The sequence below is a fragment of the Vanacampus margaritifer genome, chromosome 5, assembly GCF_051991255.1.
Source record: "Vanacampus margaritifer isolate UIUO_Vmar chromosome 5, RoL_Vmar_1.0, whole genome shotgun sequence".
NCBI lineage: Eukaryota > Metazoa > Chordata > Actinopteri > Syngnathiformes > Syngnathidae > Vanacampus > Vanacampus margaritifer.
Genome location: NC_135436.1, coordinates 23806830 through 23831836, shown reverse-complemented (window position 1 = coordinate 23831836; position 25007 = coordinate 23806830). Strand labels below are relative to the sequence as shown.

At 38.3% G+C, this 25007-nt stretch overlaps 1 protein-coding gene across 3 annotated transcripts in view; it reads right to left on the bottom strand.

Moving 5' to 3' along the window:
- Positions 1-25007, bottom strand: part of LOC144052394 (neprilysin-like) — a 72792-nt gene that overhangs the window by 9488 nt on the left and 38297 nt on the right. For all 3 annotated transcript variants that reach the window (XM_077566412.1, XM_077566411.1, XM_077566413.1), the window contains 12 exons: positions 23425-23601; positions 21483-21518; positions 19383-19544; positions 5388-5468; positions 3703-3798; positions 3519-3637; positions 3356-3424; positions 2760-2894; positions 1123-1224; positions 892-1028; positions 675-768; positions 471-599 (listed from right to left, as the gene is read on the bottom strand). In XM_077566412.1, the coding sequence (XP_077422538.1) occupies positions 471-599; positions 675-768; positions 892-1028; positions 1123-1224; positions 2760-2894; positions 3356-3424; positions 3519-3637; positions 3703-3798; positions 5388-5468; positions 19383-19544; positions 21483-21518; positions 23425-23601 (1337 nt within the window). The remainder of the gene's footprint in view (positions 1-470; positions 600-674; positions 769-891; positions 1029-1122; positions 1225-2759; positions 2895-3355; positions 3425-3518; positions 3638-3702; positions 3799-5387; positions 5469-19382; positions 19545-21482; positions 21519-23424; positions 23602-25007) is intronic.

The window sequence follows — 25007 nt, the reverse complement described above, 5'->3', positions numbered from 1 at the left end:
GCTTGAGACCCCAATTTTAAACCCTAACCCATGATAAAATCTGTGGCCTGACAACCCAACCCAGGTTTTGAAACTCCAATTTAAAACCCTAAACCAGGTTTCAAACCCCAATTTGAAGTCCTAACTTTTGCGGAAAAACCCAACCCTGGCTTGAATTTTGAAACCCTGATACAACGGATCTGTCCCAAAGTCTTCATTTTCCCCTTAGATCAGAGGTCCCCAAACCCTGGTCCTCAGGGACCGGTATCCAGCCTGTTTTCCATGTCTCCCACAGCCAACACAGGTGGAGATCGTTATCAGCCTTCTCCAGAGATTGCTGATGAGCTGATGATATGAATCACCTGTGTTGGCTGTGGGAGGCATGGAAAACAGGCTGGATACCGGTCCCCGAGGACCAGGGTTGGGGACCTCTGCCTTAGATGATGATGGCAATTTCGTCAAATGAAATCAAACAAAGCAAAAGCACTGACCATCTTTTTGCTGTTATCGGAGAAGGCCTCCTGCACGTACAGCCGCCCAACCGCATTGTACATGGCATTGCCGACAAACACTGCGCACTGACGCCACACCGGTTCCTCCGCCGTCGTGCCGTGCATGGCCTGCAGAGAAATACATCACAACGCATCACGTCCAATGCCGATTCAACAATTTGGATTTTTTCTACCGCGCCGTACCTTTTTGAAGGCCTTGGCCGTGTCCCTGTAAGCTTTGCTCAGGTGATCCACTATCTGAGACGCGAAACGCCACATCAAGTAATTCTGCACGTCCCTGTGAGGAGAGGCACGCCGTAAAAAAAAAAGAAAAAAAAAGAAGCTATCATCAATCAATAACGCACAGAGAAGCCAAAAAATGAAATAAAATGCGTGACCGTGTTTATTCTAAGTTACATACCGCTTCGTATATCGGGCCAGGAGTGGGTTGAGCTTTTTGAAATAGTTGGGGCTTAAGTTTATAACCTCCTCTGTGTCTGTGACAGTGATGTTGACTGTATTCATTATCTGGCTGGTGAAATAACTCCAGTTGAACAGCTTCAGGACAAATTCGCCAGAGAGAAGAATACATTAGCAGGAGGATGGAAAGGTGTTAGAGACAATTTATTTCCATTCCGGATAAACGGTTTACCCTCGATCCGACTTCAAGGGTGAAATTGGCGTTGAGCTCGCCAAGTTCCATCCTGTTGTAACGCAACTCTCGATCGTTGGAGACACTTGGGGAATCGTTAGCCTTAGAGAAGAAAAGAAAGAGGTTAAAAGTCAACTCCTCCATTTATACACCCCCCCCCCCCCCCCGGTCTCTCTGAACCGTGAGCTGAGCTGCGGTACCGTTCCAGGAACAACAAATATTTTTGGCGCCCTTGAGTTCTGTAAATGTGGTGTCATGGAGGCCAGGTGAAGTGTGAGTGTGTGTGTGTGTGTGACAAATTTTCTTGCAAGAAGAAAAGCCATTAAGACTGATAAGACAACCATTAAAACTGTTTAGAAAACATTTCAAAATATTTGCAACCCTGAACGAAACCTGACTTGAAATCAACATTTACTAGCAAACGTTCGCCCATCCTAAAAAAGGCAGACCGCCAAGGAAGCTACATTGCTGGCATAGTCAAGATGGAGTATCGCAAAAAACAAAATGTTACGAAATTCATGTTTTATATTTGGGAATGAACAATCAATTAAAATCCGTATCTCACTGAGGGTTGAACATTTGCAATGCTAGCGAATATTGATTTCACGTCAGCATTTGTCAGAGTTCGTTCAAGGCGGCAGTGTTTCCTAAACATTCTCAAAAAAGTTTTAAGGGTCTCCAAACAGTCTTAATGGTCTTGTCGCAAGGAAATTTTGAACATGCTTGTGACAAGACCAAGACAAGACCAATAAGACTGTTTAGGAAACCATTAAGTCTGTTTTGAGAATGTTTAGGAAGCGCTATTACCTTAAACGAACCCTGGCGTGAATTCAACACTCGTTAGCATTGCAAATGTTCGCCCCTCAGTGGGATACGGGCTTAAATTGATTGATTTCACATCTGGGTTCGTTTAAGTTTACAGCGTTTCTTAAACGTTCTCTAAAGTCTTAATAGTTCTTATTCATTCTCTAAACCGTTTTAATGGTCTTTGTGATAACAAAGACCATTAAAACGGTTTAGAGAACTGTTAAGACTGTTTAGAGAATGTTTAGGAACGCTAAACTGTTTAGAGAACTATTAAGACTGTTTAGAGAATGTTTAGGAACACTAAACTGTTTAGAGAACTATTAAGACTGTTTAGAGAATGTTTACGAAACATTCTCTAAACAGTCTTAATAGTTCTCTAAACAGTTTTAATGGCAAGACCATTAAAACGGTTTAGAGAACTGTTAAGACTGTTTAGAGAATGTTTTGGAACGCTAAACTGTTTAGAGAACTATTAAGACTGTTTAGAGAATGTTTAGGAACACTAAACTGTTTAGAGAACTATTAAGACTGTTTAGAGAATGTTTCGTAAACATTCTCTAAACAGTCTTAATAGTTCTTTAAACAGTTTTAATGGTCTTTGTTGTCGCAAAGACCATTAAAACTGTTGAATGAATAAGAACTGTTAGGAGTGTTTGGAGAACGTTTAAGAAACGCTGCAAACTTGAATGAACCCTGATGAACCCTGATGTGAAATCAACATTCTTCAGCGTGGCAAAAGTTCACCCCTCAGTGGAGTACGGGCTTAAGAGGCGATCAACTTTCAACCTTTCTGCTGGAATATGATCTTAGACTGTGAGTAATGGGCTTACCTCTGCAATGCCCCTCTCCAACTCCATCACCCGGGTCACTTCCTCCCTGATCAGCGTCTCGTTGACGGCCAGACCTCGGTCCGTGCGGATCAGCTTCACCAGGTCAATCGCAAAGAGCTCATAGAGCCGGCACGCCTGTCAAGCGATCCCATCCACAAGCGGGAGTTAATCGAGAGCTCTCATTGATTTACATTCAACAGACACGGACCAGACGGCGATCGTGCTGTGTGAGTTACGCGCAGACAAAACACGCGGCCAGTCACAAGCTGTGAGTACGGTCGATCGCTTCTGTCTGAGAGGCCATCAGAAAAGACGGGAAATAAAAAGATCCCCACGAGGCAAATAGAGCAAAAAGTGTCAGTGTTAATCACACATGTGGTCCGAGAGGCAACCAAATGTTTTTTTCTGTTTTGTTTTGCGGCGTCTACGATTTGAAAATTCTACTGCACTGCATTGTTGATTGGAATTCAATTAATTGTTCAGCTACAAAGGAGTCATGAAAGCCAGACTTATTGGCCAAATGAGACCAGGGAGCTGTTTTTGTTATGTATCAGTGGACACCATGAAAAAGAAATAAAAGAAAACACAACACCCACCTCTTCGTTAGATCCATTACAAGCATGGTCTCCTTTGGACCAGACGCTCAGGCTGTGCTGCTGCTCAAACTGCCAAATAGAAAACGTTTTTTTTTTTTTTTCATAAAGGAGAAAAATCTGGCCTCATGGCTGTGTGGAAGGGGATTAATGATTTCACACATACATGAATGATGTGCGATTTGGAGTCCCGTTCATCAACATCAACATACATGGAGACCAGGAGTGGATTTTGATATTTCACGTTCAACTTAGCTATGACATCCTCCACCCGCCATGTTTTACCTGCCAAAAGAGACTCCATAAGAACATGCGGATGGCACAGGAAGAGAACACAAGGAGTATTTTACCGTAATCGGCGTCCCAGTTGTCCGTAGCCACGGGCCACTCAAAGACGTCAGGCAGCGTCATCAGCAAAGGAGTGCCTCCCTTTTGCTCAGTTAAACCTTTGGCAATAGCACTTCAATCAGTCCTTTGAAATAGTCATTTGAGAGAGTGGAAAACTACAGGGTTAGGGTTTCAAAGTAGGCTTTCAAACTATGCTTGGGGTTTCGAATTAAGGTTTCAAACTATGGTTAGGGTTTTAATACTAAAATTAGGGTTTAGAACTGGATTTGGGGCTTTAAACTATTGTTCGGGTTTTGAAATTAGGTTTTCAAACTATGGTTAGTGTTACAAATTAGGGTTTTAAACTAGGGTTAAGGTTTCAAAGTAGGGTTTTAACCTGGGCCTTGGGTTTAAAACTAAGGTTAGGGTTCACATTTGGAGTTTTAAACTAGAGTTAGGGTTTCAAAGTCGTGTTTTAATTAGAGTTGAAACTTTGGTAGGGTTTCAAATTAGGGTTTAAAACTACGGTTGGTGTTTACAATTAGTTTCAAATTTGGTGTTTTAAACTCGGGTTAGGGTTTCAAAGCAATGTTTCAAATTAGCATTTCAAACTATAGTTCGCATTTCAAATCAAGGTTTCAACTGGAGGTAGGGTTTAAATTTGGGGTTTTAAACTAGGGTTATGGTTTCAAAGTAGGGTTTAAAACTTGGGCTAGGTTTTCAAATTAGGGTTTGTGATCAGGGCCATGCACAGGGTCAGTTAACTTTTAAGGTTTCAAAGTGGGGTTTTAACCTGGGCCTTGGGTTTCAAACTAAGGTTAGGGTTCAAATTTGGGGTTTTAAACTAGAGTTAGGGTTTCAAAGTTGTGTTTTAATTAGAGCTGAAACTTTGGTAGGGTTTCAAATTAGGGTTTAAAACTACAGTTGGTGTTTACAATTAGTTTCAAATTTGGTGTTTTAAACTCGGGTTAGGGTTTCAAAGCAATGTTTCAAATTAGCGTTTCAAACTATAGTTCGCATTTCAAATCAAGGTTTCAACTGGAGGTAGGGTTTAAATTTGGGGTTTTAAACTAGGTTTATGGTTTCAAAATAGGGTTTAAAACTTGGGCTAGGTTCTCAAATTAGGGTTTGTGATCAGGGCCATGCACAGGGTCAGTTAACTTTTAAGGTTTCAAAGTGGGGTAATAACCTGGGCCTTGGGTTTCAAACTAAGGTTAGGGTTCAAATTTGGGGTTTTAAACTAGAGTTAGGGTTTCAAAGTTGTGTTTTAATTAGAGCTGAAACTTTGGTAGGGTTTCAAATTAGGGTTTAAAACTACGGTTGAAGTTTACAATTAGCTTTAAACTAGTTTTGGGGTTTCAAAGTAGGGTTTTAAACTCGGGTTAGGGTTTCAAAGCAATGTTTCAAATTAGCATTTCAAACTATAGTTCGCATTTCAAATTAAGGTTTCAACTGGAGGTAGGGTTTAAATTTGGGGTTTTAAACTAGGGTTATGGTTTCAAAGTAGGGTTTAAAACTTGGGCTAGGTTCTCAAATTAGGGTTTGTGATCAGGGCCATGCACAGGGTCAGTTAACGTTTAATGTCTTCGTTTATGAATTTATTTCATTGCAGTTAATGACTGTAGTTTGTCTGATGTGACACAAATGCTGAATTCTAAATGGGGAAGAAAAATCTCAAATTTGGGATAGCAACAGGTGCCTCACTCACTCTCATTGGTGCAGGACTTGTAGAGGGTCTTCGCCTTGCTGAGAGCTTGCGCTTCACGCTCCACATTTTTTTCAAGAACACCTATTAAAATGGGAAAAATGTGACACAAAGCACTAGGGAGACAGTCGACACTGCGTGACAATCTGTAAAATGCCGTTTGGATGATATTTTATTAGTGTGAGCTACCTTGAGGATAAAAATGTGATTTAAAAAAAACTGATCACTTTTCAATACATTTTTGGGTTAAAAAGGTAATGAAATGTAATGTACAAAAAAATATGTGCAAAATGATGTATCAAAAGGAAAAGCTAAATTTTACTTGGCAAGGTACATGTACCCGTAGAACTTTTTTTTTTTTTTTTTACAATTTAATAAGATACACGATGATAGCTCATTGGGCTTTTTAAAGGTGAAAAAATGCTTGAGGCAAGCGAAAGGCTATCACACAAAAAGCATCATGACAGACTAACATTTTTATATTTTATCAATTCAAAACGGGTCGTTCAGTGCACAAGGTCTCGTTTTGCCCATCAAGGTCCACAAAGTCGTAAGACCACCACTTGAATTAAGCCTGCCCATATGAATGGAAAATAACCATGGTTTGATATGTCCTCATGTAACCTCTTATATAAGGATACGTTGTCGTTCTGAACTGTTGTAAAGCACAAGGGCGGAATCGAGCCTGGGAACTCTTAAGTTGAATGCCTTGTTTATACTGCAGTCCTCCCTATTTCAAAAACATGTTTTCGAAGCAGGACACGACTCATAGAAAGGGTTCCTGGGAGAGGGCTTGGCCAGCCCGGCTTCTCACGCTCATCCCTACTTGTTAAAGAATAAAAGACGGAGCGGCACGCGGTTTGCGTAGAGTCAGCTGAGGGAAGCGTACGTTCGCCCAGCCGTTAAGCAGCCCGCTCTACCCGGACCGTCGGCTCTCCGGTCTAGTGTCAGGGTAAGCGCTGATTGGATTATATTATATTGCTTAGCGTTGAAGTGTGTTGATTTCTGTTTGCGGGGAATAAAGGACACAGTTATTCTTTTTTTTTTTTTTTTTTTTTTAACAATTCTTGTTAACTAAACAATTCTTGTTAACTGGAAAAATAAACAAACTCTGAATATCGACCAATGGTCTAACCTCCTCATAAATCACATTTTAATGGAAAAAATATCTGCCTCAAATAAAAACCAAATATCAAAATTTATAGAAACATGGTCTACGTATATAGAATTTTTTAACCTAATTCCGGTTACTTAATTCTGTCTGTTAGCGAGAGCCACTACATCGTGATAACTTACATTGATGTTTCTGCATTTGGCAATTTATTATTATATTATATTATTAGTATGGGATTTTTTTTAATGGGCTTTAGGTGAACTGATGAATACACACACGCTCGCACGCACACACACACACACACACACACACACATACTCACCCACATACAAAAAAAATATATATATATATATATATGTGTGTATATGTATATATATATGTATATGTATTTAAAAAAAAAAAAAACATTTATTACATTTTTTTAAATTGATTTGTTTGTTTGTTTGTTTTTAAAAAAAGGAGAGCAATGATGATGTCAAATCGAATGAACAATACTGAGCTTTCCTGAGAAAAAAAATAAATAAATAAAAAAGGACACAGTTATTCTAACACAGTATACAGTATCAGTCTCTGTGTATTCATTGTTGCCGTGGATCACTCACGATCCTGCATAAAAATATAAAAGTGAAGTAGTGTTTTCCACCAAACACCATAGTTCACACCTGCTTTTTGCCCATATGGAGAAGAGTTAACTTAGCCTCAGGATACACTGCCTTTATGAGAGGACAGCTCGGGAAAATGAGCGCTAATAAATAGTTAGGTGTAATTGAGGGGGGTTGAGCACGGGTTTTAACAGCCACCGAGACGCGCCAGTGCGTTGAATTGAAGGCATCATTATTTATAGCAGTTCTGGGCATGCGTAATACCATCCTCAGGAATCCATAACACTGAGTTGATTGGCAAGCACATTCGTAAAGTCACAAATCACATATGCGTCTGTGAGTTATTAAAGAAACAAATTTATTATTGAAGGTGGTGACAGACAGTCAAGTTGCAAAGGGAGAATCATTTTTGGGGTACATTTTTGGAAGTAATTTCCATGCAAAGTTATGTTGGGAAATTTGTATAAATGTTTTTTTTTTTCCCTCATAAAATCTAACTGAACATTTGACATTTTTGGGGTTTTATATCTTGTTTAAGCCATGTACACACAGTAACATGATCAATGATGATTCATCTATTTCCGTAGATAAAACTCAAAATAGTGGCTATTTAATATTTAAAAAAAACACATAAAAATTTGATTCCATCCTATTTATTTATGAAATTTGTGCAGGCCCAGTCGAGTGAGCGACTATAATATCCAGAGTTCTCAGAACTAAGACGTCAACTTTTGGAGAACAACACATGAGAGCCCCCCCCCCCCCCACCCCGTCAATGACGCAGCCAAGCGACAGGACAAAACGCAACATTACTTACGTCACAGTGGCGACGAGAAAACGAGGACAAACTGCATCGTTTCTTAAAGTCCGTCATTTATCCACTCTGCACTCATTTGCCTTTGCGGCACCGAAAACACTCTAAATTGAATTCAATATCCAATCAAAAGGTTAATTATTTCCCTTTACTTTACGTTTGCAAGCCTCCGGTGGACTTACCCTACTCATTCCATTTTCATTTGCACTATTTATGTGCTCATTAAATGTTAATGAAGAGGGAGCCTTCGCAGGGGCGCTCGCAGCTAAAGGGCACACATCGTGAGTGTGATCGGATTAGCGAGTGCTTTGGCGCAAGTGTTTAACTACAGCGAGGCTGTACTATAACTCAAACACGCATGCGTACATCTTATTCTTACGGGTGTGCTTTTATCTTAGAATGGATTTTATATTCGTTTAAGGTATCCTGTCTGCTTTAAGCATGGATGACCATTAGGATTAACATTGATCATCTTAAATCACTGCCTGAGTTTCGCTGGCCCTTTGCAGTTTTTTTCCCCCCTCAATATTGTCATTACAATTTATTATGCGATTCTTTTTTCAAGGTTCTCGTTGCATGTATTTTTTTTTAACACAAGCAATAAATTAGCAGAAATAAAGCAAAGTAACTACTGCACACAGAAGCAGCAAATAACATTGAAATTGGCACGAGGGAGCAATACTTAACCCTCCTGTTGGTTTCTCAGGAATGTTCCCGGGTCAATATGACCCGGGCTATCTTTAATGATAAAAATACATCTCAATAATCATTATTAACCGCTTTGGTTGCAAATTATTTCAAATGAACATTTGGAACAAGTTTCACCACTATTTGTAGTTCTTTAACTTTGAAATGGGTCAGTTTGACCCGGGCTATGTTTAATGTTCCAAAAGCGCTTTGATAATAAATTATAGCGCATGATTAACAGTTTTAAATACGATAAAAATATGACAATTTTTATTGTCTGTTGATAAAAAAATAAAAAAAATCATTGTGAAAAACTACTCATTTTATAATGGGTCAGTTTGACCCGGCTATGTTTAATGTTCCAAAAGCGCTTTGATAATAAATTATAGCTCATGATTAACAGTTTTAAATACGATAAAAATTTGACCATTTTTAATTAAAAAAAAAAAATCATTGTGAAAAACAACTCATTTTATAATGGGTCAACTTGACCCGGGCTATGTTTAATATTCCAAAAGGATTCTGATAAACCTTTTACTGAAAATATGTCAAAGTGAAACATTTTATTCTCATAGTAAAAAAAGAAAAAGAAAAAAAAGAAACGTTTTTCAATGTTAAAATGGGCCAATGTGACCTAGGCTATGTTCCAAAAGCATTCCGATAAACATTTAACATTATGATTGAAACAAAACACGTCGCAAACAGGAAACGGAAACAAAGCTGATGTGTGAAAACCAGAAAGTCGGAAGTCCCGCCTACTTTGTGGCATATACCCCATTTGCATAATAGCATACTCCAAACAGACTTTCTCTGCTTCGTTGGACGAATATCCAGAGCCACTTTCAAGCAACAGCCAAATTATATTGCCTGAAAATTTTTCGTTCAGAAGCTCACACATCCCCCACATGTGCGACACACCTGGATCATGTCAGAACCAAAAGGTAAGCAGACCTGCATTGAGTTTTGTTGGGTGCACATTAGCATCAGAGAAGGGTTCATGCTAATGTAAAATGAGTATCATATTGCGATATTATAACCCTGTATGTAATGGATTGAACGCAAACAATGAGCACCACATGTCAAAGAACAATATATTAGTACCTAAACTCATATATTCTTTATCCTCTGTGAAGAACTTCTAATAGTAGTGCCGTACTGATGAGCCAGGAAGAGTTGAGATGTCTCAATGAATAATATGTCCATCTGTCTGTATTATACTGTGTAAATAGGCCAAGTCCGGCACACCAGTGTGATAAAAAAATAAATAAAAATAAAAATTAAAAAAATGGTTAATTCTTTTTTTATTTCACTGTCATTACTGTATGTTATTAGAAAATACAATATTCTGGAGTGCTATTTTATAATACAGAATATAAAAATGTATTTCTATATAATTACATTTATAATGGCTGTCAATTATACGCGGATTTTTGCTATCATTTTTTATCTTTGGGGATGAAACCACAACAGGCACAGACAACAAAAAACTGTTTTAAATTTTGAGTGAAACATGCACAATACATCTCCTTAAAAAGTCGTCATTCAAAACTAAAACTCTTCTTCCAGACTTGAAATATATGCACAATGTCAGCACAACAGCTCATTAAAGTGCATCAGTTCCATCACAGCATGAATAGTTGATGTCGCAGGCAATTATCATTGAGCCCTTAGCGCCCATCACCCGTAAACTTACGACGCTGTTTCATGTATTGCTGCTGTCAGAAGACAAGATGTGTTTGGCAAAATGGCTGCCGAGTGTCAAGGTGACGGCGTGTCTGAAGCCTGAAGTGTGGATTTGCTCCAACTCGCCTCTCGTTGTTTTGTATTCACAGCAAAGAGGAAAACATTGATTTTGGAGCGTTCGCAGGGTTGTAAAATGTCCTGTATTGTAGCCAGTACAGTGTTGGCTGAAAAGCCGCGAGCGCAGGGGAAGGTTATATATGACGCTGTAAAAAATATGCCACTACAGCAATATTTTTCAGCATCAACGTGGTATTATTTCCAAGCTTTGGCGGGTCTCATACAATGATGCGGCGGGCCGGATATCGCCGACGGCCCTTGAGTTTGACATCGAAAACATAAACGATGACATACACTTTGACAGCTCGCCCTAAAACAGAAATATGACAATTTTATAGAGTTCCTTGGTTTTCTTATAACCTCATTGTAGTGGCGAGAAACAACTAAGAGATTTTTTCATGTATCTGTACTTCACTGCACTAATTCACTTGTCCATGTTTATCTATAAAACGCTCACTGGCAAGACCCACCCTATCTCCACTCTCTGCTCACCATGCATACCATGCAATAATAAAAGTCTTGCCAGCAAGTGTACGCGTAAAGTCATGCTGCCTCCAGCCAGCAAGTGTGCGCATAGTGCAATGTGACATCCTGTAAGCAATAATAAAAGTCACCTTATTCATTCCAATATCTCAAAAAATATCCCTAAAATGTTAGTGAAGGGTACTGAACATGATTGCTGCACCTGTTTTTAGCTGATCATAAATATTTTACTATATGAGATAATGTAATATATTATGCAAATATGGAACAATATCAAAGTGTACCGTTTGTTGTGTATATGCTACGTACTAGTGTACGCGTAAAACCGTGTTGACTCTCGCCAGCAAGTGTATGCATAGTGCAATGGATTTCGGTGACGGGCGTGTGCATTATACCGTCTCATTTTCTGTCTCGCTTGGTGGGATACATAAAGCATCTTTCTCATACGTGAGTTTCTGGAAGTACATTTTTCAAAATCAAATCATTTATTTTAAACGGTAACAAGCGGTTAACTCTTTGACTGCCAGACGTTTTCAGAAACGGGATGTCGCCAGTGCCAGCCGATTTAAGCATTTTGACTGATCTTTCAAGGTCCACAGAAAATGTTGTGTTTGGACTATGGAAACACACATACTACCAAATGAAAGATTGAACTCTCATCTTTCATCAGAAAAAAAAGTTTGTTTCTACCTTATTCCGTTCTTCTGTAATCAACAATAGAAAATGGTTAGTTTCACCGAAATGCTCTGTTTTGAAACAAAAAGCGAAGAAAAATAGCTTTTTGTGAAACGATGTTATTTCTCATTTAAATAATTTCAAACTGGATCAGTTTGAAATTATTTTAATGAGTTTTTGGAGTGAAGAGAAAAAAAAAAGTTGGCAGGATTCTCACTTTATTCTCAGAATTCTGACTTCAATCACAAAATTGTGACTTTAAAGTCAGAATTCGGACTTTAATGTGAGACGTCAATCTCAAAATTCTCACTTTATCACTTTAATCTCAGAATTCTCACTTTGTGATGTAGATCTGAATGGTGGGGGAGGTCAGAAAGTCAGAATTCTAAGAATAAAGTTAGAATTCTGAGATTAAAGTGAGAATTCAGACTTTAGAGTGAGAATTCTGAAATTAAAGTCAGAATTCTGAGAATTAAGTGACAATTCTCACTTTAAAGTCAGAATTCTAAGGATAAAATCGGAATTTATACTTCAAAGTCAGAATTCTGACTTTAAAGTCAAAATGCTGAGAGTCAAGTCAAAATCCTACCAACCTTTTTTTTACCTCTTCACTGGCCCTAATCTTCTGTCAATCGCTTGCATTTTTTCACTATTCCTGCCAGAGCTCGGGGTCCCTGCACTAGCAATTAAAAAGTTAAATTTCCACAATATGTACCCTTAAATGCTGCACAACGCTAATGAAAAGGAGTCCGTTTTCCACCTGACAAATTAGAATCAGCACCTTCATCACGCCGCCCGTTACATTTGCCACTTTGATACTTAATGGCCACTCGCTGAGAGGTTAACAGTCACGCCGCCCGCAGCCTCATCATTGCCGGCCTTTGGGGGGTTGAGAACAATGCGAGGCATTTACAAGCAAAAGCACTTTGTTATGGTGCAGCCTCCAGCTTTGAACTGTCCAGGGGTTCGTCCAAGCAGCAAGAAAGGGGCATGTGACGTGAGCAGATAAATACAGACTCACTATTTGGTAAAGATGACATTTTTTGGACTAATAAGGGTCAGAGTACGCACAAACATGTACACCGCATTTAAACCGGTTACGCTAATATAGTGTTTATAATGATTCAATTGTTAATCATTTTACAAGCTCACTATGTACTGTAAAAAACAAAACAGTAACAGTCATTTATTCTACAATAAGGTCCGCTCATAAAATCTGCTGTCATAAACTATATATTACTAATAAAATATTTGATTGTAAATATTTGTAAACTTAGCCACATTTTCAACCTATTATTTGACCTATTATGGCTCTTGATACTACAATTAAGTTTGCTTATTTGTGTTTATTGGTTAAACAAACACATTTCTAAATAATGCATCATAAATAAACATTAAACTAGCTGCTCCATAATAAGCAGGGACATCATTTGGCAAGGTCCGTAATAGTTATCTATTTTACAATAAAGCTTGCTTATAATGTGCTTAAGTGTCTGAATTATTAATCATGATGTTATAATCCATTCATAAATTATTCCTAAACCTTCATAAATAAGGTAAGTAGGCGCAAGGCTAGTTAGCAATTCTACAATAAGGGTGTGCTAATAAAAGATTTATTGTTAAAAATAATGTTTTAAACTATGACTCATTAATAAAATATTTTGTTTTAAATATACATTTTTAATACTGTATGTACTTTTTTTATTTGGCTGGATTGAACTATACTGACAATGTACTGCATGGTTATTCCATATTCTAAATTTAATATATTTATATTTATTTATTTAATTTTATAAAGATAAATCTAGTCACACTTGTAAAATGAAATTATATTGTCACGTAATGGTTATCGTTCTCAACAATGAGAGCACACTAATTGTGGGTTAATTGTTTCTACTGACTAACGCTGTAATAATTAAGTTATAAAGCATTTATAACGCGGGTACAACAGTTTGTGTGTGTGACACTTTATAGTTATCTATTCGGTCAAATGTCAACAACGTCACAATTTTATAACAAGCGATGACCATTAACAGCTAGCAAGGCAGTGGCGCAAGGTGGGCTCACAATTTGGCAAGCAAACGGGGTCACGCTCATAAATCTCACTAAACCTGTCAACAATGAGTTTTTAAACCACGTTCATAAGGGAATCCTGTATTTGTTGATGGACATGGTCGAATCTGACTTGAAAACAGCATCTTTGCCAACTTCCACACACAAAAATAAACACGAACATGTGTGTGTATAGATCATGTCCGCCGAGGCCGACAGCGTGACGGAATGATGCTTGTGATGTGGCTTTGAGCGGCTGATGAGCTCCATGTATGGGAGAAAAATAATACATTTCAAGGGGGTCTTCTTGGTTTTTCTCTGAACCCCACCCCCGGTTTTATTTCTCCGCAGGCTGACAGCAAATATGAAAAACACGCAAAAATGATGCCAATTTAAGACAGGCCACGTGCCTAAATGCGCGAGTAAGATTACTCGACCGGTGTTGAGCAATGTTTACTTGTGCTTAATCTCCTCCTTCCCCGTGAGATTGTATGCGTGTTAATTTAAGGCAGCCATGCGGAGAAGAGCAACAGATTATCTTTGTTTGCTATGAAAACAAAATGCTTAACGAGTTAATGTGCACCATTTGTACATATTTACTACGCTAAACAGACTGGCCTTTTGAGCCGTTACAGTTCATCCCGCGGCAAATTAGTGACGGGGAGCTGAAGCCGGAATTTCATTTGAGCACTTTAGGCATGATACTTTACAATTTATCAATATGCGCTTTTACCACTAAAAGCGCCCACTGAGGAAAGCACAGAAGCATTAAAATTGTCTGCATTAATGTTCTTAAATTGCATATGAATGTTGTGTTGAGCTGCAGAACTAAAGCACTGACTTATTTTTTGTTTTTCAAAATAATATTTCATTCCGTGACCACAGTTATAACTCAAAACATTTGTATCATATATCATTCTTCCGCACTGAAATGAATGGAAATGCCATTAAAACGTAACCAGCCTACTCCCCAAAAAACAAAAATGTTTGTAATGTCTATGATGCACATTTTAAGAAATGTAGTGCTCTATAACATTGTAATTTGAAAAAAAAACATAGTAATTACATAATTAAACAGAACACCATGAATAAGACACATTTTTTGCTTCACTTCATTAGATATTGTGCTGCTCCTTCTCGGTTGTCTTTCACAGAGGATAAAGAATATGTGCCTGTGAGTACAGTGGAGTTTTTTTTTATACATTTTGCCACCATAAAATTTAATTTTCCATGAAAATTGGCGGTGAAGTATTTTTTTTTTTAAATGTTGAAAAATTATTTGTGAATAGGTGAGTCCGCAGGTGGCAGTAAAAAAAATTACACCCATAAAATTTCATTTTCCATGAAAAATAGAGGTCAAATATTTACAAAAAAAATGTTTAAAAAATATTGAAGAATAATCAGTGAATAGGTGCCTTGGGCAACTTCAGAGTCGTATTTTGCCGGAATAACCAATTCTTTATACGTTCCACTGAACTGTTAATTCAGAAAGAGAGTGACTTTCATCTGTTGAAGACATTATTCCACCCACACACGCAATCTAATACTACCAGGGAGAATTTTAAGTACGGATGTTTATGGTTAGATGTAATCATCCAATCTGTAAAATACCGCACACGTTTGTGTTTTTGATAATCTGTCTCCCTCAAGGCTGTCCAGATTGCACAGATAAAGTGCAACGAGACACGCTTTGCCTTTTCCTTCCACTTTAAGCAGAGAATAAAATGTAAGATTTCACAAGTGAGAGTCTTAATTACAAGACCTTCAGTACTAGTTTATTGCTTGCGACTTTTTGACTAACCTCAAATAAATGTTTGCTGTTCTAGTAGGCTTTTCCTGGCAATTTAATTAGCTTCTTACCAGAAATCAGAATGTTTTGTGGTAACACTAACTGCTATTTTGAACTGTCAATATTTCTGAAGAAAAACTGCCCCAAGCATGATGCAAACACCACCTTGTTTCAAAGGTGTTCTTTTGAGGTTGTGCACGGTTATGTTTTCTCCAAACATACCTTTTGGAACTACGACCAAAAAGTTCAACCTTGGTTTCACTAAACCATAACAAAATCTCCCAAACACATGGAAAAATGTGTGATGCTAGGCAAATGCTAATGCTAACAACAACAGCACTAATTACAGAGGACACATATAATTGTGTGTCTTGGGATTTCAAACATGCTAGAAATTCATCCAAACATTAAAAACCTGATTGGGAGCTGGCAATCGCTCCTAATCCTTTCATCAATATTAATAGAAAATTAAAAGAATGTGTGCCAAAGCTAAACAAAAAAAAGTTATTTACTGTACGGCAGAAGTGGGATTAAGTCACACATGCAAATTGCAACTAGTCTCAAATCTTAACAATGCATCTTGTTCCCACATTACTGTGGAGAAAAAAAGTCAAGTAAATCGAGTTAATTCAGCCGGACCTACCACATTAAATATGGAGGTTGCGCTAATATAGCGCCGCAACACGTCATCCTACACAAGACAGTATAAACATACTGTATCTACGCTAACACACATTCACAGTTGCTGTTTTTTAACGGTATACTTTACAATCTTCGTATTGTCCATCCCTTTATAGTATTCTCAGTTAAATGCAACTGACATGAAGTTTAGCTAATGTTTGAGCCGCTATTGGTTAGCTAAACAGTGAAGCTAACCTAGCTTGCTTGCCTCAGTAGGTTTTCGTACTGACTGATGCTGTCAGATGTCGTAGTTGCTAACATTGACATTGATTTTTGATTTTATCAAGAAAATAATAACAACTTTGAAGCTCCCACTGTGATACTTGTTTAATTGGGTGACCTGTGCACTCGACTTCACCAGTGGCCTGGGTTGCCAGGTTTGCGGCGTGCGTGACACAAAAAAAAGTAACAATTTTTGTAAAAAATAAATTAAAAAAGATACACTAAAAAAATAAAATAATCTGATGTATACAGATTACATACTTCAGAGTCTTAGCCAAGCAAATCACAGGGTCTGAAAATTGGGCACTCGAGTCATGTGACTCAATTCCCCCACCTCTGCTGCGCAAGCAATGTTTTACATCTAAAGATTCTTCATTATCAAAGATCAAGTGTAACATTAAGCTAACCACAGATGGAAAAAAATTGAAGCCCAATTGATGCTGAGTGATGGCTGTGGTAATGAAGCTAACGACATTTCAGCTGCCTGTCATTCAGAGCGCTAATGCTAAAAACAACACTAACCACAAAGTAACACGTTTAATTATGTGTGTCTTGAAATTTCAGTCAACTCTGAAATTCATCCCGTCACCGTATGCTTGCCAATTGATACTTGTCCACTCATTAATACAAATGGAAATAGAAATGCTGTAATCAAATCTGAAGGCAAACTATCATAAAACTGTTAACTAAACAAAAAAATGGCCATTAGCTGTATTTCGTTACCCTGTTGACAAAAACGAGCTGACTGACTTTTGATAACAAGTGGCAAGATTTCAACCACCTGAGGATTCAGAATGCTAACCCTAAAAACAACGCTAACCACAAAGCATCGCACTTCTGTTGATTATGTGTGTTTTGATCCGTATCCAAATTTCAGAGCGGCCAGAAATTAATCGGATTGGCAGTGTACTTTCAGCTTCAGTGGGAAGAACGTTAGTCCTCCAGGCGGTTGGCTCCACACCGACTGCAAATTGACAGCAGTGACCTCGATGCCGCCGGAACGACCCTCTCACTTACAAGCACTGCACGTCATAAGGTGAGGAAGAATGTAACACGAGTCTGTTTGTATCCGCTGCCCTGAAAAAGACACACGCTGATCCAGCCTGTGGTGGAGCCCTCCGAGCTCACTCAGCGGATCTGCCAAACTCGCACGGCATTTGTGACAGCTACGGAGTTTCATGTCCTGAATTAACGGCCGCTTTAGTTACAAGAATGAGAGGACTCCTCATCTTCTTTTCCATATTTATGTTTGAACGCCATGTGTGACTTAGTTTGGAGGTTTGACATTTTGAAACCGGCAGAAGGCCTCCTTGGATCTCGTTGGATTTACACTTGCAGTGCCATATTCAGATTTAACAGCTAGTGTACATTCAATTTTCTATTGCTTGTAAATTTCAAGTGGCAAAGTTATGGATATTTTTGACTTTCGGGTAAAATTGCAGCATGAATCTTAACACTACGCACAATATAGCATTTACACATCATAGTCCATGGTTCCTGTGGCTTTATCATGTTGTTTCACAAACCAAATACTGGAAAAAGTATAACTTTAATATAGGGCCCGACCGATTAATCCAATCCAAGAAAACCAAAATTTCCGACGCTGTGAAAGTAACCTGAATGCCACATTGTTCTTGCATAGCATTAGCAACTATCAAGTCTGTAGCGTATGTTATTCTGGTTATTTTGTTGTCCCCCAAGCGTCTTTTAAGATGTTTAATGACATCCCAGTTGGCGTTAACTGTAAAACTAAACACACGACAATAACAATAACATTCACTGTATATTTAAATACAAAACATGCTTTGTTTTAAAAACATCGCTACCTTAGCGCTAATGCTAAAAGAAGGGAGGATCCCATTCAAATGCTAACCGGAAGTTAGCATCGACTTCGGGAGTGTTGCGTTCATAAATAACGAATATTCACATACAAATGGTGTGTGAACACATACCCACAGGTAAGATAACACTACGCAAAAGCACAAACTCTCCCCAATGTGTGAAAAATTTGTTATTTTAATAGAATTCAATCGTAACTTTCTTCTTTCTTTCGGCTTACAAAAAATGCATATCGGCCGAGCCCTGCTTTACTTTTGTGTTTTTTCACTCACTGGAAATATGCCCATTATTTTACAACATTGTAATTCGTTTTAGAAATTCACTGGCCTGCCTGGCCAATCAGAGATGTCGATAAGACTGCGATATCCGTCTTGACCAATGAGAAGTCCCTCACTTCCTGTTTGAACATTAAGCCACTGCGTCACTCCAATGTTTTTCTCCTGTGATGCATGCGATATAAAAAATAATGGGAACAACCAACAAACTATAATAACTTTGCTGTCTGATGTGCAAGCCACTATGCTCCCCTTGATTCATGATTCACAAATGAGATTTTGAAGTCTCTCAGGTGCCGCAACATCGACAGAACAGGTCGCATTCTTTTTCTTGCATTTGCCGCTTGTGGTTAGGCAGAGCTTATAGGATTGACAAAACTATGGATTGATGGCTTTGTGCCTTTATTGGTAGGAACTAGGGCGAATGAAAAAAAACTACAATGTCCAATTGTGCAACCGATCCACAATACATACTGTATACAGTACATTCATTTGACAGTGGAATCATTGTTTGTTTAAATATACAATAAACATTGAACTGCGAATGAGGAATTTAGGTGGGTGTGACAATCAGTGAATCTTAATCTTAACTGAATGTGTTTCTCTGATCAACAATACACAAAATGAACATTAATTAATTAATTAGTTAATTAATTAATTAATTAATTAATTAATTAATTAAGCAGAATGCGATTTCATATCTGCCTGACAAGTCTGAGGTTCAGGGTTCGAAACTTGCTTTGTATGTTTTCCCACATGCTCGCATGTTTTTTGCATGCTAGGTTCTAAATCATGGGTTCCAGCTAATGCTAATTAGGACAAGATAGAAAATCAACGAATGGATAATCAATAAATAAACACTGTTTTTCTCCGTCGGCCATTAAGGAGAACTGACTCCATAATTTGTATTGTGGCCTTTATGAGTGCTTGTGTTTGAGTGTGCATATCTGTGAACAGACGCTGACCTTTGAGAACGACGGCCAGTTCATCTTGCAGGATGCCAAAGGTGCTGTATCGCGAGCTGGTTTCGGGGATAATGTTCTTTTTGAGCCACCCCCCGCAGGCGTATTGGTAGAAGTTATCGCAAGGATCCACGCTGGCGTCCATGTTCTCAATCAGGCGAGCCGCTGCACGACAAAAAGAGAAAATGTATGAAAATAAAAAACACAAAGGCTTGAGTTTGTATTCATGAGGCTCAACCTGATGCAGACCAGAACCAGGGGCAAACTTGTAATTAGGTCAAAACAGGCCTCTGAGAGGTCTGTGGGGACCCAAACGTTTCATAAAAATTGATTCATAAAGAAATTCTCTTTGATTTAAGCAATTATTATTGTTTTGGACTTGATTCGTGTGCTTAACCCGTGGGCAGTATTTTATTTTGAAATGGCTTGGTCAGAACCAACAAAAAGCCAAAAAATGGTCACAATAACGCCTAGGGGTTAAAAAACACATCAAAATGTTTATCATTCCATCTTCTTCTAGCGCATGCGTACGTTTTTCTCGGAAATGACCAAAAAACAAACAAACTCTGACTTCAACTGCATGACTTGAAAATTTTCGCCTGTTTACATTTGACTGAATTTTCAAGCACCATTTGTTCTGTTTTTGAAAGTGGCAATAGTATGTTATATGTGACCTCAATAGTCTAAACATGACATTCTGATTAATATTAAATTTGTGTAATAAGCGTTATAAGGCAAAATCCAGCCATTTTTTTTATCCATCTCACGGGGGCGGCCATTTTGCCACTTGCTGTCGACTGAAGATGACATCACAGTTGCTCAGGGCTCAGGCAACGACCAATCACAGCTCACCAGTTTTCTGCAGCTGAGCTGTGATTGGTTGTCACCTAAGACCTGAGCAACTGTGATGTCATTTTTACATGACAGCAAGTGGCAAAATGGCCGCCTTCTGATATTGATAATAACTGCTGGATTTTGCTGCTTAACTCATATTCCACTAACGCAATATTAACCAAAATACTGTATTAGACTACTGGGGCTGCATAGAAAATATTATTGTCAAGAATAATTTTTGGGGGGGGTTGACTTCCCCTTTAATGCGGGTAGCCACCAAAGTAAACATTCATCGCATGTTCTTATTAAAACAGTACCATCAACACGATTAAATATTTTACAGATCTTATTTTTGGTAATAAATTAATTAATTAAATTCAACATCCTGTATTTAATTTAATTACTACATGATAAGACTTTAAAGCACATCAAATGTCACTTCCACCAAATGATCTCGAATCTAACAAGTCAACGGCGCCCCGCTTCAATTATTAAAGTCTTTCCTAAACCAGATTAACGTGGATCACCCCAAATGTGCTCAGACTGCGGAGTAAGCGTTCATCTACTAACATGAGGCACTTGAATGTATTTGAAGAGCTTGTGCTAAATAAACACCATTCAGCAGGATAAATACGCTTGATTTGTTTTCTTGTCTGGAACCAGTCAAGCTTTTGCCTCTTTTTTTTTTGTTTATTGAAAAAATAAAAAAATAAATAACCAAAGCGGGACGTTGGCAGGTCTTGGGCGGGCAAGACAGAAAGTAGACAAGAGGAAGGAACGATCCTCGTCATCATCAAACCCGCTTGCCTGATATTTGTCTTTAGGGTTCGACCAGAAGGCTCGCTGATGTGGACCACCGGCCTTTCATTTTACCGCCTGGCACACAAACACAATGTTTCACGCTCTGCTGGTACAGTGAATAACGTACATATACACAAGACCCCTTGAAAACAAACAAGCCTGTCAGAGACAAATACACTCATAAAACCCACACACATGGTGAAAATCTTTTTGTTGTTGGCTTCTTTGGATGTGGATTTATTTATTTATTTATTTTTGCTGGGAGATCCTCCTGACAGGAGCATCCGTTAAACAACATTGCAGAAGCAGGACACTGATCCACAGAAACACTTCCGGAAATAGCAGCAGCAGCCAATGTCATGTTTTTTGTCAACATCAAATTGTTGATTTCACATGAGAAGACGTCCGCTACGTGTTTGTGCGTTTGAAGTTTGGAGGAATGAGACAGAAAGAAGACAAACTGCTTACCCGACCGAGTGCAGTCAGCTGAGGTGCAGATTTCCACTGCAGGGAAACACAGAACAAATCAAGTTGAACATTTGCTGTCATAATGTCAAAATATGAATTGACATCCTCTTGCGAACCACACAAAGCGTAATTTCACACCCTGTCATGACCTTGACATGTGCACTCTCAATAAAACGTCAAGATTATGTACTTGACAGTATTTGGACCCAGATACAGAGAAATATATGAAATTCAACATTTCCGACCTTGGCAATCATTGAACTATTTTGACTTTTTCATTTCTAATAAGTAAAAATATCTGTATAATTATATATATATATATATATATATATATATAAAGACATTTAATTTTAGGTAAGGATTGCGAGTATAGACACCATTAGTTTAATGCAATTTTAAGGAAAATTATATATTAGGATATAAAGGTATATCTTAAAAATTATCTGCTATTGTTTTTTGGTAGAAAAAAATACAAGTGGTATAGGTTCTTGGTATCTGTATCGGTTTACTACTCGTACTGGTATTTGGTCTGAAAATAAGTGGTAATGATAATTCTTTTTCTGGATTTTCATGTGCATTTATTCATTTCTATTTATTTTAATGTTCATTTTTTGAAACTATTTTATAGCTTTGTAATGAATGACAAAAAATACAAAAAAAAAAACGATTTTAATATTTCATGCTAAGATATTTAATTTTAAAATGGTTAATTATTAGTATGGATTTTTTTAATGCATTTATTATGTTATTTTAAGAAAATACTCTTCCCATTTTATTTCTCAGCAAATAATTATTGAGGAAAAAACATGTTTAATTTTAAAATTGGGGGTTGGGGAAAACAAACAAACAAACCTAACTTGATTGGTCGAAACAAACGTGCAAAGATGGCGCATCGTCCAATCAGCTCAAAGTATTTGTACAGCAAGCCCCTCCTTTCCCGAACGGATCAGCTGAGTCAAGTTCTAGATCAGTGGTGTCCAAACTCGGTCCTCGGGGGCCGGTAGTCCCGCAGGTTTTGGATATTTCTCTCCTCCAACACAGCTGAAGCTCATCAGCAAGCTCTGCATAAGCATGATAACGACCTTGTTGATTGGAACAGGTGCGTTGGAGCAGGGAAACCTCAAAAACCTGCAGGACTACCGGCCCTCGAGGACCGAGTTTGGACACCACTGTTCTAGATTGATAATGTGAAGAACTCCCTTGAGTGAATCAGAATTATCAATCTGGCTTGAGAGGTTAACCCAGAAAGTTGGGTCAAATTGGCCCATAAAGTGGATCGGTCCATTTTTGATCCAAAATTGGGTTACTTTTGACCCACCTGTTTTTAGAGTGTGTTTTCTGGGTTTGGTCAGCAAACGGAGCCATGATTGGTCATTACCTACTTCCTCAGCACATGCAGGTGGAAAAAGTCGTTTTTAAAGGTATAAATTGTTCATGAAAAATAATGAAGTTATCACATTCATTCTGGAGAAAATATTAACTTTTTACTGCTGAAAATGGCTCAATGAGTCAAGTATCCCTTTAGCTATATGAAGTCTTACGTTATCAAATATAGGCCTCATTATACAGTACAGTATATCTTGATACCAGCGTTTCTTAATAAAATGGGGCTTCACTGATCTGAAGCAGTTTCTGTTGGTGTGCTCTAGTGAAGAAATGCCTTGAAGTCAAGTCGGACATAACTAGACTTTTGCACAGGGAATTCTTACGTTCTGCACCAGTGCTAAAACTTTTGTTCTGTGTTTTTTACAGCGACCTCTGCTCGGCAGAACGTGTCGCTGCTCTCAGGCGCGCTCCTTCAAGCATCGTGTAAAGTTAAGGTCCGGTAGTTTGGAGTGAGGCCCACTGAGTAATGCTTTCAAAAACAGCTCCCCACCCCTGATGTTTCCTAATGCGAGCCTAGTAGAGGTTGTACGGGTTCGGGGGGGGGGGGTGCACTCACCAGTCTGTTGCGTGGCAAAGAGGATGACGAGGGCCACAACGCTGATGAAGAGCAAGGAAACAACTGCGATGAGGGCGACCTCCAGTGAGGTCCAGCGGGGTTTTTTGGCCGACTTGGGCGCGTTGTTGTCGGTCATGGTCAGTACTTCGCCTTCTGCTGCCAGCTGTATGGAATCACCTGAAAAGCACATACGCACACCATCAACTGACTTGGGCAAATGGACAGACGTAGTAGACAGCATTTACCCAACTAGCTACCTTGATAATTACTTACTAATCTAATTTATTTTTCATTTAAAATAACAGCTGATGTTACAATATGTTATTTTATTAAGTGCTTTGAAGGCCTTGTAAGGTAGAAAAGTGCTTAGATAAATGAAGCAAGATTTACCATTTGTATAGCAAATGTGCAGACATGTTTCTTATTCAGTGTGTTTAACAGAACCCTAATTACTCGCTGCACACAAACAGTTTGTAAGTTAGCGGATTCCGTCTGGCCTTGCTAGCTAGCTAGATAAATATTTATAGTTCTATAGATATTTATCTAAAGATATAGCTATAGATATTTATTATCTATTTATAACTACATTTATGTAGCTAGCTGGATATAAATAAATATCTAGAGCTATAGCTATTTATTAGCTATATTTAGCTATCTATTTATTAGCTAGCTAGATAAATAAATATATAAATAAATATCTATAGCTACAGTATATCTATAGATAAATATCTATAGAGCTATAGATATTTATCTAGCTCGCTAGCTAATAAATAGCTATAAGCTAGCTAAAAGATAGCCAGGACTCCACCGCCCTATAAATTCTGGGGGCGGGGCAAACCTGAGCTAACAGACAGTGGAATGAACCAATGAGCAAAGAGCGGATGTGACATCAGAAAAGTGACTCGTTGAAGTTTTTTGTTTTTTTTGTTTTTTTGCGGAGACGCAGTAAAAGAAGAGAGGCGGTGGACGGGTGCGGCTTGCCAAGCTAGCTAAAAGCTATTTAGTTCTAGATAGATTGCACATTTTGACAAACAATCATTTTCTCCTCATTTGAGTATACAGTACTTGTCAGTGTATCCTTTTAAACAGGCTTTGGAAGAAAAAAATCTTTAAAAGTTGGCGCAGTTCAACTTCTTGGCCACTGATGGCAGAAAGAACAAAGAAAGTGGTAGAAAAACAACAGATAGATATTAAAGACGGTTTCCTCCTGCCACTCACTAAACAGCTTTGTTTTCCTCTCTGGGGCCAAAGTGAGAACTTTGCAAAGTTCATGCAACAAGCAAGAAAGTATCTCTGAAGGCAATTAATCTGTAATCCCCCAGCACGCACTCACGTAATCGCTGCTGCTTTCACACACACACAGGCCTCAAAGCCATGGTGTTTTTTTCCCCTTCTCTCTCTCACGTACTTTTTTATAAGCTGGTGTCATGAGGAGCCCGCGCACACGATGGGCCTTTCCATGTGTTGTCTGTGATGAGAGCTCCACACAACCAGAGGACAAAGCCTCCTGGCTTCCTTTGAACCAATAGAAAGATACACACCATATTCATAACCCTATGCATTTTTAAATCGGATTTCATTTG